General features: G+C 34.8%; 1 protein-coding gene across 1 annotated transcript in view; it reads right to left on the reverse strand.

Moving 5' to 3' along the window:
- The window catches only part of PCLO (piccolo presynaptic cytomatrix protein), a 363,526-nt gene that overhangs the window by 106,414 nt on the left and 243,178 nt on the right, over window positions 1-13,934 (reverse strand). Inside the window, exon 10 of the mRNA XM_060020341.1 lies at window positions 387-512. Coding sequence (XP_059876324.1) covers window positions 387-512 — 126 coding nt within the window. The remainder of the gene's footprint in view (window positions 1-386; window positions 513-13,934) is intronic.

Here is a 13,934-nt window from a genome sequence, read left to right on the forward strand (position 1 = left end):
TACCATGTACTGAATCATGTGATGTTTTTATGGCTCTGATTTCAATATAATTTTTCCTGGTGTTTATGAAACACTAATCCTTTTAATCAATGTGTTTTTTTTAAACATAATGTTGCCCCAGTCAGTAAAAAATCTTGACTAATTACTGTTTCTTAAACAAGATATTCCCATAGCAATCCAACTGCCAAAAAGGACAATGCAACTGAAAATAAAATGAATACAGCTATGGACATATCATCTTTTATATTACTCTACCAAAATAACATAATTAACCATAAGGAGAGTTTTTCCTAGACAGTAAAAGAAGCGAAAACTTTCATATCAAATTAAGATATATTTAATATGAGCACATTCATTTTAATTTACTCTGAAATCCTTATTCTTACCTTCTACAAGTTTCCCTGTCTGTTCTGCACTTCCCCCAGGAAGAATGTTGGCGATATAAGCTCCAATTTCTCCGCTATGTCCGGGGATTTCTTTACCACCCACAATTCTAATTCCTAATCCATTACCTGTATTGAAAAATTAGCAAATTATTAGCAATAAGTTAAGAAGAAACAATAATTATCACAAGTTATAAGGTGCACAAAAAATGGGTTCTGGTATCTAGAAGTTAACTACAATATGAATATTGGAACTGGATACCAATATCAAAAGAACAATATTCTGATTTCAATAATAGTTGATAGGAAAGAGAACTTTCTGAGATCTTGGTCAGATCTATAATGATTAATCTGATATTAACAAATAATTTTTATTTTAGCCATATTCAGTAATATAATAAGGCTCTGTCCATTTTGATCAGATATTTTATAAAAATTTTGTATGAGGATGTTCCCAGTATAAGAAATTCCACAGCATGTAATTCATTTATGAAATCAAGGAGCATTTAACTTACAAAAAGATACTAATGGCTATCATAAATTGAGAAGACACAATCTAAACATATAAATGACTGCAACTGATAAAGTGAAAACACGATCATAACTTATGAATTATTATTCACATTTCAGCCTTAACTCATAAACTAATACTGTTTGTGCATTAATGGCACTTAGTACCGGGACAATAAAAGCATTCTTGATTGATGAGCAACTGAGTAAACTGTTCCTTATTCCACAGAACAGATTTTTCTGTAATTAGCCACATGGAAGAAAGATGGAGAATGATTATTGTGAGAAATCTAACTGAGACAGAAATAAACTGTTGATATTTTATCTTTTTAAAAAAATAATCTAAAAATTAGCTAGTGTTTACAGCACCAGATATATTTTTGTTACAAATGTTAAGATTTTAAAATGAAAGCACTAAAAGAAAGCAGAATTCTCCTTTACTGAAGACACAATTATCTCTTTAAAATAAACTTCATTCCATTCAGTGATTGAAGTGCCATTTTCAACTCTTTCAAAATCTCCAAAATTAAAAGCCAGCTCTCTTCCAAATCCTGTTCCCTTCCTACTTAACTCTTCAGAAACCATCCCTGGAGTCAGCATCAACACAGTCCAAACATTCAACAAGTAGTAGCGGAATTATGGAACCCTTCTTCATTTATCTAGTAGGGATATATTTTGGAAAAATACTGTTTCTTATTTCTAGGTGATGTGATACTTCCAAATGAATTTCGTCTTTCCTTTTCTTCCCCCCCTTCCCTTCCATCTTTCCATCCTTGTTTTTCCCCTCTCTTCTCCCTCTCTTTCCCTAGTACCCCCACCTCCATCCTTACCCCCCAGACCTACTTTTACAGTAGAGCAAGTGTTCTGAAAAATGATTTAGCCTCAAAACAAAAACAAAAGTGAAACAAATTAACTGTGTTCTTCTACAAGGGGTTGTCAAGGGTCACAGTTAAGTAAGATACTAGCTCTCTCTGGCCCCACTTGTGGACCTTTTCTGTCACAAGTTTCTTGGTTCACTGTTACTGTTCTTTGTAGAGATTAATTGATGATACAAGCTGAACATAACTGGATGAATGAAGACTATCATCTACTATATGATTTTTAGTCTCAACTAAGCCTGGATAGAGATGGTTGATTTCTTAGACATTAGCCTTTAAAGATTCACCAGGACTGATTCTACAGTAAGACATCAGATAGATACTAATAAAGGGTAGAAGACGAAGAAAAGTTATTAGCCACTCTTCATTCAATTAGGTTAGCCTAGTTTTTTTCTTTTTTTAGTGTACTAAGACATTTTAGAAATTACAAAATGAGGACTTAAAAATAGTTGGTCATATTTAAAGGGTTATTCCATGGAATTTATCCAAAAAAATAAAACTAGATTCTTAATCTAAGGTTTGGTTTCACTTTCCATGGTTGAATCACTCACAAGTTGTAGTTCCTCACTTATTAAAGATCTCATAAAACCCACACAGATACTGAATTTCTAAGTAGTCAGTATAACCATATCAATTTTAAGACATGGTCAGTCTGAGATCCCAAAAAATGATTCATGAGATTTCCTTAGTGTAAAGCCATAGTTTCAAGACCTTGCCTTATATCAAAATCTATCATAATTTATGCTAGACTATAGTGGAGTATATAGAGTGCTTGTGGCATGGGTCTTACTTCTTTCTTTTTTTAATTTTTAAATTTTACTTATTTTATTTATTTGGTTTTGCCAGGTCTTAGTTGCGGCAGGCGGGCTCCTTAGTGGTGGCTTGCCAGCTCCTTAGTTGTGGCACATGGGCTCCTTAGTTGCAGCAGGTGGGCTTCTTAGTTGCAGCTCAAGAGTTCCTTAGTTGTGGCTTGCCAGCTCCTTTGTTGCAGCTAGTGGGCTCCTTAGTTGCAGCTCACCAGCTCCTTAGTTGTGGCATGCGAACTCTTAGTTGCAGTATTCACGTGGGATCTAGTTCTCTGAGCAGGGCTCGAACCCTGGCCTCCTGCATTGGGAGCGCAGAGTCTTAACCACTGCGCCACCAGGGAAGTCCCACTTATTTCTTTTTAAGCTTAAAAATTAGAATATAAATGTAGCTCATAAAAATAATTTCAGCACTATACAATATATGGTGCAGCCATACGCTTAGAATCTACAAAGAGAATTGTTATACCTTGTAAAGGTATAGCTGAAAAGTAGAACTTCAAAATCTATTAATTAACATGTGACTATTTTTAAAAATTTGATTATAGTTTCATTCTGTAGATGACATTGTCTTGAGGATTAAGTAGCTGGGTCCTTCGTGTCATTTGATTTTTAGTGACCGAGTACATTCTAAAACCCTGTAGTATAGGATGTGTGATAGGAAATTACAATCTTATCTATCTTCATAAAGTAGCATGACACAATAATTATTTAATTTTGTAAAATACAGTTTCATGCTAGTGAATTCAAAACTTTCTAAATATACTTTATAAGCTTCAGTGTCTTTAGTAAAATGGGAGTAATATATAGCCATGAAAATACTATGAGAAATGATATTTGATATACAGTTGACCACTGAACAACATGGGGATTAGGGGTGCTGACCCTCTGTGCAGACGAAAATCCTCATATAACTTATAGCAGTCTTCCGTAGACAAGGTTCGTCTGTATACTCGGTTCCATAACCCTGGATTCAACCAACCATGGATTGGATAGTACTGCAGTATTTACTATTGAAAAAATCTGCATATAAGTGGACCTATGCAGTTCAAACTCTTGTTGTTCAAGGGTCAACTGTATATAGAAACTACTCAGGCATATAGTAAATTTTCAACAATTACTTTTCCTCTTGTTGATGTTGCTATGGTGGCTCCCACTGTTTTTCACGTATACAGTAAAGTACCATAGAAATATTAAAAATCTGTGAAAGAAAAAGCAAGGTAGAAAATAACAACCCAGGAAAGGTAACATTTTTGTTTATTTTACAATAGTTGCTTGTATCCTACTTTGGATGTCACAAGTACAAATTTAACTTACACAATTTCTAAGAACTTAAATCTGGACATTTTGATTTAACGCTTATATAGTTGTTTTTTTTTTTTTGAGGTACGTGGGCCTCTCACTGTTGTGGCCTCTCCCATTGTGGAGCACAGGCTCCAGACGCACAGGCTCAGCGGCCATGGCTCACAGGCCTAGCCGCTCCGCGGCACGTGGGATCCTCCTGGACCGGGGCACGAACCCCCGTCCCCTGCATTGGCAGGCGGACTCTCAACCACTGCACCACCGTGGAAACTTTGATATTTTATGTATTGAATGCAGATAAAATGAATAAAGACACTTCTATAAAGATAAAACACCTCAGCTCAAATCTAAAAAGCAGAATGCCAATAAAAGAGTTGATAAACTCAAGAAGCAACATTAATTTTTAACTGAAATGCTTAAATCTAAATGTTCCTTGATAACTGGTATTTATATTATCCTTGTTTTCAACTTTTACAAATTTTTATCAACATAGACTTATTTTCTTCTCTGCTTCTAGTCCATCTAGAAACATTGCTAAAATGCTTCCTCAGTTAGATGCCATGAAAATACACTGGTCTTGCTCTTGAGTTCACAGTATGGCAGAGTAGAGAGGCCAACAGTTACTATAATGAACATAGGAGCTTTAGGAAAAGAGGTCACAAAAAGTTAGAGTAACTTCACACCATATAAGCATAAATGTGGTTAAGGAAGTCTCATAGGGAAATCTGAATTTCTGAAATCCATTAAAATATATAGGAAATATTTATAAAAAAGAGAAGTTCTATCATAAAAGTAACAAAATCACTAAGAAAATGTAATACTGTATCTTGATAACCTTAGGATGAACCTTAGGATTTAAATGCATTGACCTTTTTTTTTTCTTAGAATCCATATATATGTGTTAGCATACGGTATTTGTTTTTCTCTTTCTGACTTACCTACTAGGGGCAAGACGGGAATAAAGACATAGACCTACTAGAGAATGGACTTGAGGAGATGGGGAGGGGGAAGGGTAAGCTGTGACAAAGTGAGAGAGTGGCATGGACATATACACACTACCAAACGTAAAATAGATAGCTAGTGGGAAGCAGCCGCATAGCACAGGGAGATCAGCTCGGTGGTTTGTGACCACCTAGAGGGGGGGAATGGGGAGGGTGGGAAGGAGGGAGACACAAGAGGGAAGAGATATGGGAACATATGTATATATATAAATGATTCACTTTGTTATAAAGCAGAAACTAACACAATATTGTAAAGCAATTATACTCCAATAAAGATGTTTAAAATAAATAAATAAATAAATGCATTGGTGTTTTCAAGTGTATGTATTTTATAATTATGGGATCAGTATACTATTATGTAGTCAGTTCTAAAGTTCTGGTCCAGGATGGCAGCATAGGAGGCTCCTGAACTCACCTTGTCTCATGGATACATTGAAATATACAGCTATACATGGAGCAATTCCCACTGGAAACAACCCAGAAACTAGCTGAGCAACTCCTACACGTGGGGTGAATGAGAAAATACCCACATCAAAACAGGTCCTGGCATACCCTCAACTGCTTGGAGCTGTTGAGAACAAAGAAGGCAGCTTGTACAATCACATAGGTTTGATAGACAATCAAGAGTTTGGGCTAGGCGGAATGATAATGTTTATCTCCTACATGAGACCACTCCATCAAGATTGGGAGAGGTGGCTGTTTTATCCAGTGTGCAGAAACCAACACAGAGAGTCAAGGAAAATGAAGAAACAGAGGAATATGTTCCAAATAAAAGAACAAGATAAAAGTCTAGAAACAGATCTTAATGAAATAGAGATAGGTTATTTACTTATAAAAAGTTTAAAATAATGGTCATAAAGATGCTCACCAAGGTAGGAGAACAATGCCTGAACAAAGCGTAAATTTCAACAAACAGAAAATATAAGGACATACCAAACAGAAATTACAGAGCTGAAGAATACAGTAACTGAACTGCAAAGTTCGTAGGCCAGTTCAACAGCAGACTAGAGAACTGAAAGAAAGGATCAGTGAATCTGACAGGGCAGTGGAATCCATCCAAGTAGAGGAGTAAAAAGAAAAAAGCATGAAAAAGAATGAAGGTAGATTAAGGGACTTAAAGGATACCATCAAAATGAAAAGGCAACCTTCGGAATAGGAGAAAATATTTGCAAATATATTTCTGATAAGGTGTTGATATGAAAATGTATATTACTATATAGAGAATTCATACAATTCAATAACAAAAAAAATAAACAGTCTGATTGAAAAAATGGGCAGAGGAAATGTATAGACATTTTTCCAAAGAAGACATACAAATGGCCAACAGGTAGATGTAAAGGTGTTCAAAATCACTATCAGGGAAATACAAATCAAAGCGACAGTGAGATGTGACTACACACCTGTTAGAATGGCTTTTACCAAGAAAAAACAACAAGCATTGGCGAGGATGTGGAGAAAAGTGAACGCTTGTGCATTGTTAGTGGGAATGTAAATTGGTACAGCCACTATGAAAAACAGTAAGGTAGTTTCTCAAAAAATTAAAAAAAGAACTACCAAATGATCCATGTATCCCACTTCTAGGTATATATCTGAAGGAAATGAAAACAGGATATTGAAGAGATATCTGTACTCCCACGTTCACTACAGCAATACTCACAGTAGCCAAGAAATGGAAACAATATAAGTATCCATTGATGGATGACTGGAAAAAGATGTGGTACATATATACAATAGAATACTGTTCAGCCATGCAAAAGAAGGAAATCCTGCCCTTTGGGACAACATGCATGGACCTTGAGGGCATTATGCTCAGGGATATAAGCCAGACAGAGAAGGACAAATACTGCATGGTATCACTTATATGTGGGGAAAAAAAGTCAAACTCATAGAGAGTGGTTGCCAGAGGTTGGAGATGGGGGAAATAGGTAAAAGGGTATACAGTTTTAGCTATAAGTTGGAAAAGGTCTGACTGGTGACTATAGTTGCTAACACTGTATTTTATTTCTTATTTATTTATTTATTGGCCACACCGCGCAGCACGCGGGATCTTAGTTTTCTGACCAGGGATTGAACCCACGCCCCCTGCAGTGAAAGCATGGAATCTTAAATCTGCCAAGAAAGTAGAACTTAGTCTCATACACAATGTATTCATAAATCAAATCACCACGATGTACACTTTAAATATCTTATAATTTTATAAGTCCATTATACCTTGACAAAGCTGAAATAAAAAAATTAAAAAATAAGCTGTGCATAAAATAAACATGAGCATACTAAGGAAAAATCTTCACATTTGCATTTAAATTTGCAGTTTAAATCTACTTTAATTTTACATGTTTATTAACATGTTACATTAAAAGCTCTGATATTTTAAAGTCTTACAAAAATGTCATTTCTATTATTAAAATAACATGAAAATATTATGATGTTATAATTAGAGCATTAAGTGTGGACAAAACTAAAATACTTGTCTCATTTCAATACTATCATGTTCTACATCTAAGCATCAAGGAAAAGCAAAATTTTTATCAGTGAACATACTATCTTATGAATAGTAGTCTTTAAATCAATAGAGTTTATTATTCATAATAAAGTTATTACAGAAAGAAGATACACTGCATAGTTTAGTCATGTCATTAGTTGGGCTGAAGAAGAAGATTGTCTCTATACATATTAATGCTAATGAAGTACTAAGGATAATGAAAAAGTCTCCAAAGGATAGTTCAATTAAATCTATTTTTATAGTTCTTGTTAATTATATTCCTGCATAAGGCTGTGAAAATATGGTTTTACACTCTTGCACCAACTAATGTTATCAATTATCCAAGTAAATATTTAGGAAAATAAACCAAATTATATTAGAAGTCCATAATCATTTCCTTTGCATGTCTTATCAAATGGTACATTAATTCATTAATACTTGAATACGAAGACCTAAAGAATATTTCACTATTTGTTTTTTAACTTTACTTACTTTCGCTCACTATAAGAAAAACATTTCTACAAATATAACAAAGTATATCAATTGCCTTATTAGCAATCCCTACTTGACTGTTTCCAGAAACATCAAAATGGCAACACCACATTCATGCCAAATACAATCCAACTCTAAGTCTGGGCATGCAAATTACAAACTCATCTATTCCCATTAACTTTTTCTAATCCAGCCAACTGCTGTATAACATCCTTTTTCCTAGTCTTAAATATGTAAACATACATGAAGAATTTGAAGTGAACATCGTATTTCACATTTCCATGAACAAAAGTTCACCACTTGTCTTTTCTATTGTAGTTTGAATAATGTTAAGGCAAAACTGTTGCATGGGATTCATAGCATGTATAAAATGCTATTCACACTTATATCATACTGGATGAGATGGGTCCAAATTGGCCTGCCATAAGACTGAAATGGCCATTGCCATGGGAAATAAGGAAGGTAAGTCATGGATATACATCAAAAGACACTGGTATTTTGGATTTGTTGAGCAACATCTTTCAAATGGCAGATGATGTATGCACTGATAAAGTATTTTTACTAAAAGGGCATAGGAGTTCCTCTTCCTGAAATGCTTCAGAAATAATTCTCATGAAGAGTAGTTCTCAGGACTTCCACATCATAAATGCACATTTCATTCACGCAATAAGATAAGGATTTTTTTCTTTATTTTAGCTTATATAAGTCAGTTGCAAAGCTACAAGCATAAAGACAAAATCTGAGGGGTTTGCACGATACTCCTATAAAAGGCAATTAAAATAAATTTATTCCCTGGAAGCATCATGCTAATTTTCAAGCAATATTACAAAGCTATAGTAATTGAAACAGTATGGCATTGGCATAAGAACAGACATAGACTAATGGAACAGAAGAGAGAGCCCAGAAATAAACCCAGACAAACATGGTGAATTACAACAAAGGAGCCAAGAATACACAATGGGGAAAGGACAGGCTCTTCAGTGAATGGTGTTGGGGAAGCTGGACAGCTACACACAAAAGAATGAAATTGGACCATTATCTTACACCATACATAAAAATTAACTCAAAATGGATCAGAGAGTTGAATGAAACCATAAAATTCTTGGAAGAAAACACATGTGGTAAGCTTCTTGATACTGACCTTGGCAATGATTTTTTGGACTGACACCAAAAGCAAAAGGCAACCAAAATCAAAAATAAATAAATGGGACTACATCAGACTAAAAGGCATCTGTACAGCAAAGGAAACCATCAATGAAATGAAAAAGCAACCTACTGAATGGGAGAAAATATTTGCAAATCATACAGTTGGTAAGGGGTTAATATGCAAAATATATAAAGAATGCATACAATTCAATAACAAAAATAAAAACAATCTGATTGAAAAATGGGCAGAAGATCTGAACAGACATTTTTCCAAAGAGGACATACAGATGGTCAACAGGTACATGAAAAGGTGCTCAAAATCACTAATCATAAGGGAAATGTAACTCACAATGAGATTTCACCTCACACCTGTTACACTGGCTATCATCAAAGACAAGAAATAACAAGTGCTGGTGAGGGTGTGGAGAAAAGGGAACCCTTGTGCACGGTTGGTGGAAATGTAAATTGGTGCAGCCATCATGGAAAACAGTATGGAGGTTCCTCATAAAATTAAAAATTAAATATGATACAGCAACTCCATTTCTGGGTATTTATCTGAAGAAAATGAAAACACTAACTTGAATAGACACATGCACCCCCGTGTTCACTTCAGCATTATTTACAACAGCCAAGATATGGAAGCAAACTATATCTTGTCTATTTATAGATGAATGGATAAAGACTATGTGGTATATATACACAATGGAATATTATTCAGCCATAAGAAAGAAGGAAATCTTGCCATTTGCAACAACATGGATGGACTTAGAGGGCACTGTACTAAGTAAGTCGGACAGAGAAAGACAAATACTACATGGCATTACTTATATGTGGAATCTTAAAACAAACAGAAAACCAAAAAAACAAAACAATCAAACTCAGGGATACAGAGAACAGATGGCAGTTGCCAGAGGCAGGGGGTGGGAGGGCATGCAAAATAAGTGAAGGGGGTTAAAAGTACAAATATCTAGCTATAAAATAAATTAAGTCATGGGGATGTAATGTACAGCATGGTGACTATATTAATAACACAATATTACATGTTTGAAAGTTGCTGAGAGAGTAGATCTTAAAAGCTTTTATCACAAGAAAAAAAAATTTGTAACTGTGTTTGGTGATGGATGTTAATAGAATTAGCGTGATGATTATTTCCCAATATATACAAATACTGAATCATTATGAGGTATACCTGAAAGTAATATAATATTATATGTCAACTATATCTAAATAAAAAATTATTCCATTTAGCAGTACTTAGGGTCCAAAATGAACTGATTCTTTGATATGAAAGTGGATGCTATGAAGTGAGAAAATAGGGTCAATTTATAGATATGGCTTTAATACTGACTTGTTTAGATGCTGATCTCATTGATGGCAGGCCAGGACTTGGGGTAGGGTCATCTACTACATGTGTTAAAGAAAAACATTGTACTGGGAGATGCTTATGTAACCCTATGATGTCACCGGAAAGAAAATAGTTTACACTTATTTTAGGGTAAAGCTATGATGTGCTTTCCCAAATGATAGTTTTACTTAAACAAAAGATAGTAGGAAGAAAAATAATATCCTAATTCAAAATAGAGTATTAACTGTTCCTTTTGTACTTCTGAACATAATAGATTGTGCAGACATACACTATTGACTCGCAGTGAATTATTTCTGTATAAACCACACTCTTTGAGTCCATGTACCTGTGACTTGTTTTTAACCAATAGGACCTGACAAAGGTGATGTGATAGTCACCACCATGATTATACTATGTAAGATTCCATCTCAGCAGACTAGAATGAATCTTCTGCTGGCCTTGAGAAAAGTAAACTGGGATGTGTGAGGGGGACTGAGTGGGCCCCGCAGATGCTGAGAGTGGTCCGCAGCTGACAGCCTGCCAGAAAATGGGGAACTTAGTGCCACAACTTGGAGGAACTGAATTCTGCCAACAATCTCGTGACCCTGCAAGAAGATCCCCAAGCTCTAGAACAAAATACAGCCTGGCCAACACATAGATTGCAGCTTTGTGGGATCCTTACCAGGGCACCCAGTCCATGCTTAATTTCTTGAACCATGAAAACTGTGAGATACTAAGTGTGTGTTGTTTTAAGCCATTAAACTTGTGGTAACTTGTTATGCATCAATAGAAAATTAATACGAAGATGAAAGTTGTATTCTCTGCACAAAATATATAGGGACCTTATCTTGGTAGCAAAACCTGTGGAACATTTTATGTTTATAGTAGCTACCACAGTGATTGAGCAGCTATAGAGGATGGACTTAGAGGGCACTGTAAGAAAAAAAAACAAGGAGATAAAGGGAAAATAGGCCATGAATAGATAACATTTTGCCCTTCATAAATGAAGAGGAAGAGATTTGTGTATCAGTTCTGCAATGCTGGGGTTATGGTATAATATATGTAGCAAGTACATGGCATCTAGGCTGCACTAAATATATAACTGAATGAATAATGAATGGATGAAAATTGAAATGCCTAATTTTCCCCAAGCGGGGCTGATGCATCAGTGACAGTGATGTTAAAAATAATAAATTCGCATTGTATTCTGTTCTTAGAAAATGTCTGTAAAAGTATATTAACTCAATGAATCTTAAAAGTAAAAGAACAAACAAGAAACCCTCTATTTTACACAAATAAAATAAAGTTTTGTGAGGTTAAGTGCTCAAGACAACACCTAATATATGGCAATGCTAAAGCGGAGCCCAAACTCTTAGTCCAAATAAATAAGTGGCTTAGTGATGAGTCTCCTGTTGGGTTAGGGCCAGGGAACCTGGTTTGGAATCAGAAAGGGTGGTTTTGGGAGCAGCATAACCAGCCCTTCCCTTTCTCATTCAGTTGCAGAGGGGAGAGTGATGAGAGACATCACAATCAGGCCATTAAAAGGAGAAACTACCAAGATATAAAAAATGCTGGGGAGTCAGTATCTCTCAGTCAGTAATGAGGAGAGGAAACATTTCTGGCTTAGGCCGTTTGCAGATTATACTGTACCATTTAATCTGAAGCTGTAACTGATCAGTTGGGACAGACTGTGCTCATTTTATCAATATAATTTCCATTTTTCTATTGATGCATAAATGTCTATGACTTATTTATATCTTTATCAGACATTACAAAGATGAAAGTGTTACTTTTTAAGTATTACAGATTTTATCATTTTTGTGTTTTACCATTTGTGTTAAAAAGATGAATGGCATATACATATCTGTTAAATGAATAAGTAGGCAATACTTACATACCTTAGTATACAAATCTATATAGAAGAAAGTATATACAGGCCTGGTACCATAATAATATTATAATTACCACTATTTGGGGGAGTAGTTGAGAAACTGATTTGGAGAGAAGGGTTCTGAATTTGCTGAGTCACTTTAGGGATACTGTAAATAAAATCTAGCTGTCCGTATTATTTTTGTGCTCCAGGCTAAACCTGCTCTCATCGAAATCAATTTGCTTTTGGTGAAGGAGGTATTCAATGAAGTTCAACAGCTTCTACTGTCCAGTATATGTCAGGGAATATTTTTCACTAAAGAGTTATCTAATAAAATTAATTTGGTTATATTCATTACCCTATTTAAAAAAACTGTTACTACTATCTGTAATGGAGAAGAAACGTTATATGTTGTTAGGTGACCAGGCTAAGAATAAACATTCCACTGAAATTGTGCTTTAAACAAAAAGTGAGCTGCTTTTATTTATTTTCATCTAGTTTTCTACTACATCAGATTTATTGAACTTTTAGTTGTCAGATGTCTCAAAATATATGACTTGAAACCAATGAATTCTATTTGGTGTCTCTACCTTGTGCCAATATTATTTTATATTTAATATATTATTTGTTCCTAATCTCTTCACTATCATCTTCAGGGATAGAAGGAAAAAGAAAGTAACTAACATTTCTAGAGTTTCTCCTATTTGTCTTATACTAATTTCTGTGTTTTTTAATCATCTCTATAACTTTTCATGTTAGTTACTATCCATACCATTTCAGGACAAAGCAGCTGAGACTAAGGAAGGTTAGAAACTTGCCTAGGTTGGCTAGCAAGTAAAAAAGCTAATATTAGAGCCCATTATCTTCTTGAGTCCCACGTCCTTGTTCTTTCTATATAACTTTGCTCATCGCTCTAATTGTCAAGAAAATATTCTAGAAGATCAGTATAAATCCTTTCTCCTTTAACTTAATCTCATTTCTTATTACCTACTTTCCATGGCCCATTCATATACATTTTACATTTATACCCTTATATTTAACATTAGCATCACCAATTTATTCTCCTTAACCTGCAGGTTAAATATCTTGAATGTCTTCACCGTATCCTCACAGAATCAATTATTACTTCCTTTAATTTTGCTTTATTAAGAAAAACAGAAAAATATGTTCCTCTATCTCCAGTTAGAAGCATAGCCTATAATGTCACTTCCTTAGCAGGAACACACTTCCACAAGCAATATTTATCTTGACAGATGTCAGGAGAAGTGATGATGTGAATGAGGAACTAGTCCTGACACTAGATACTTCCTTTGTCACTAAGGAAATGCACACAAGCTTTCACTAAGATGTACCAGGAAGAAACTGTGATTTTAGAAGAGATTCAGTCCAAATAGTATTTTATTTCTATAGTTGTATACTTTGTTTATTCCTAAAAATAATTTGAGAGGCTTGCAAGAAATTATGTCATACATAATTTGGACCGTTGCTAAGAATGAAAGAGGAAAAGCCATCCTGAATGGGGAGGGAGAAATTTGGGGGCCAAGGCACCTTGGCAGAATCTGTTCAGTTTCCCAGAACTTGCAGCAGTTACTATGGAACACACATGTTCCCAAATGGACAGTGACACTTTTTCTTCGTGTCCCACAAGAAACAGAAGATATGACAAAATTGTTTTAACTTTCTAAGGCTTGGCCTTAAAAAAAAGTTTTCTCATGAAGTGTT

Source organism: Delphinus delphis, chromosome 9, assembly GCF_949987515.2.
Source record: "Delphinus delphis chromosome 9, mDelDel1.2, whole genome shotgun sequence".
Taxonomy (NCBI): domain Eukaryota; kingdom Metazoa; phylum Chordata; class Mammalia; order Artiodactyla; family Delphinidae; genus Delphinus; species Delphinus delphis.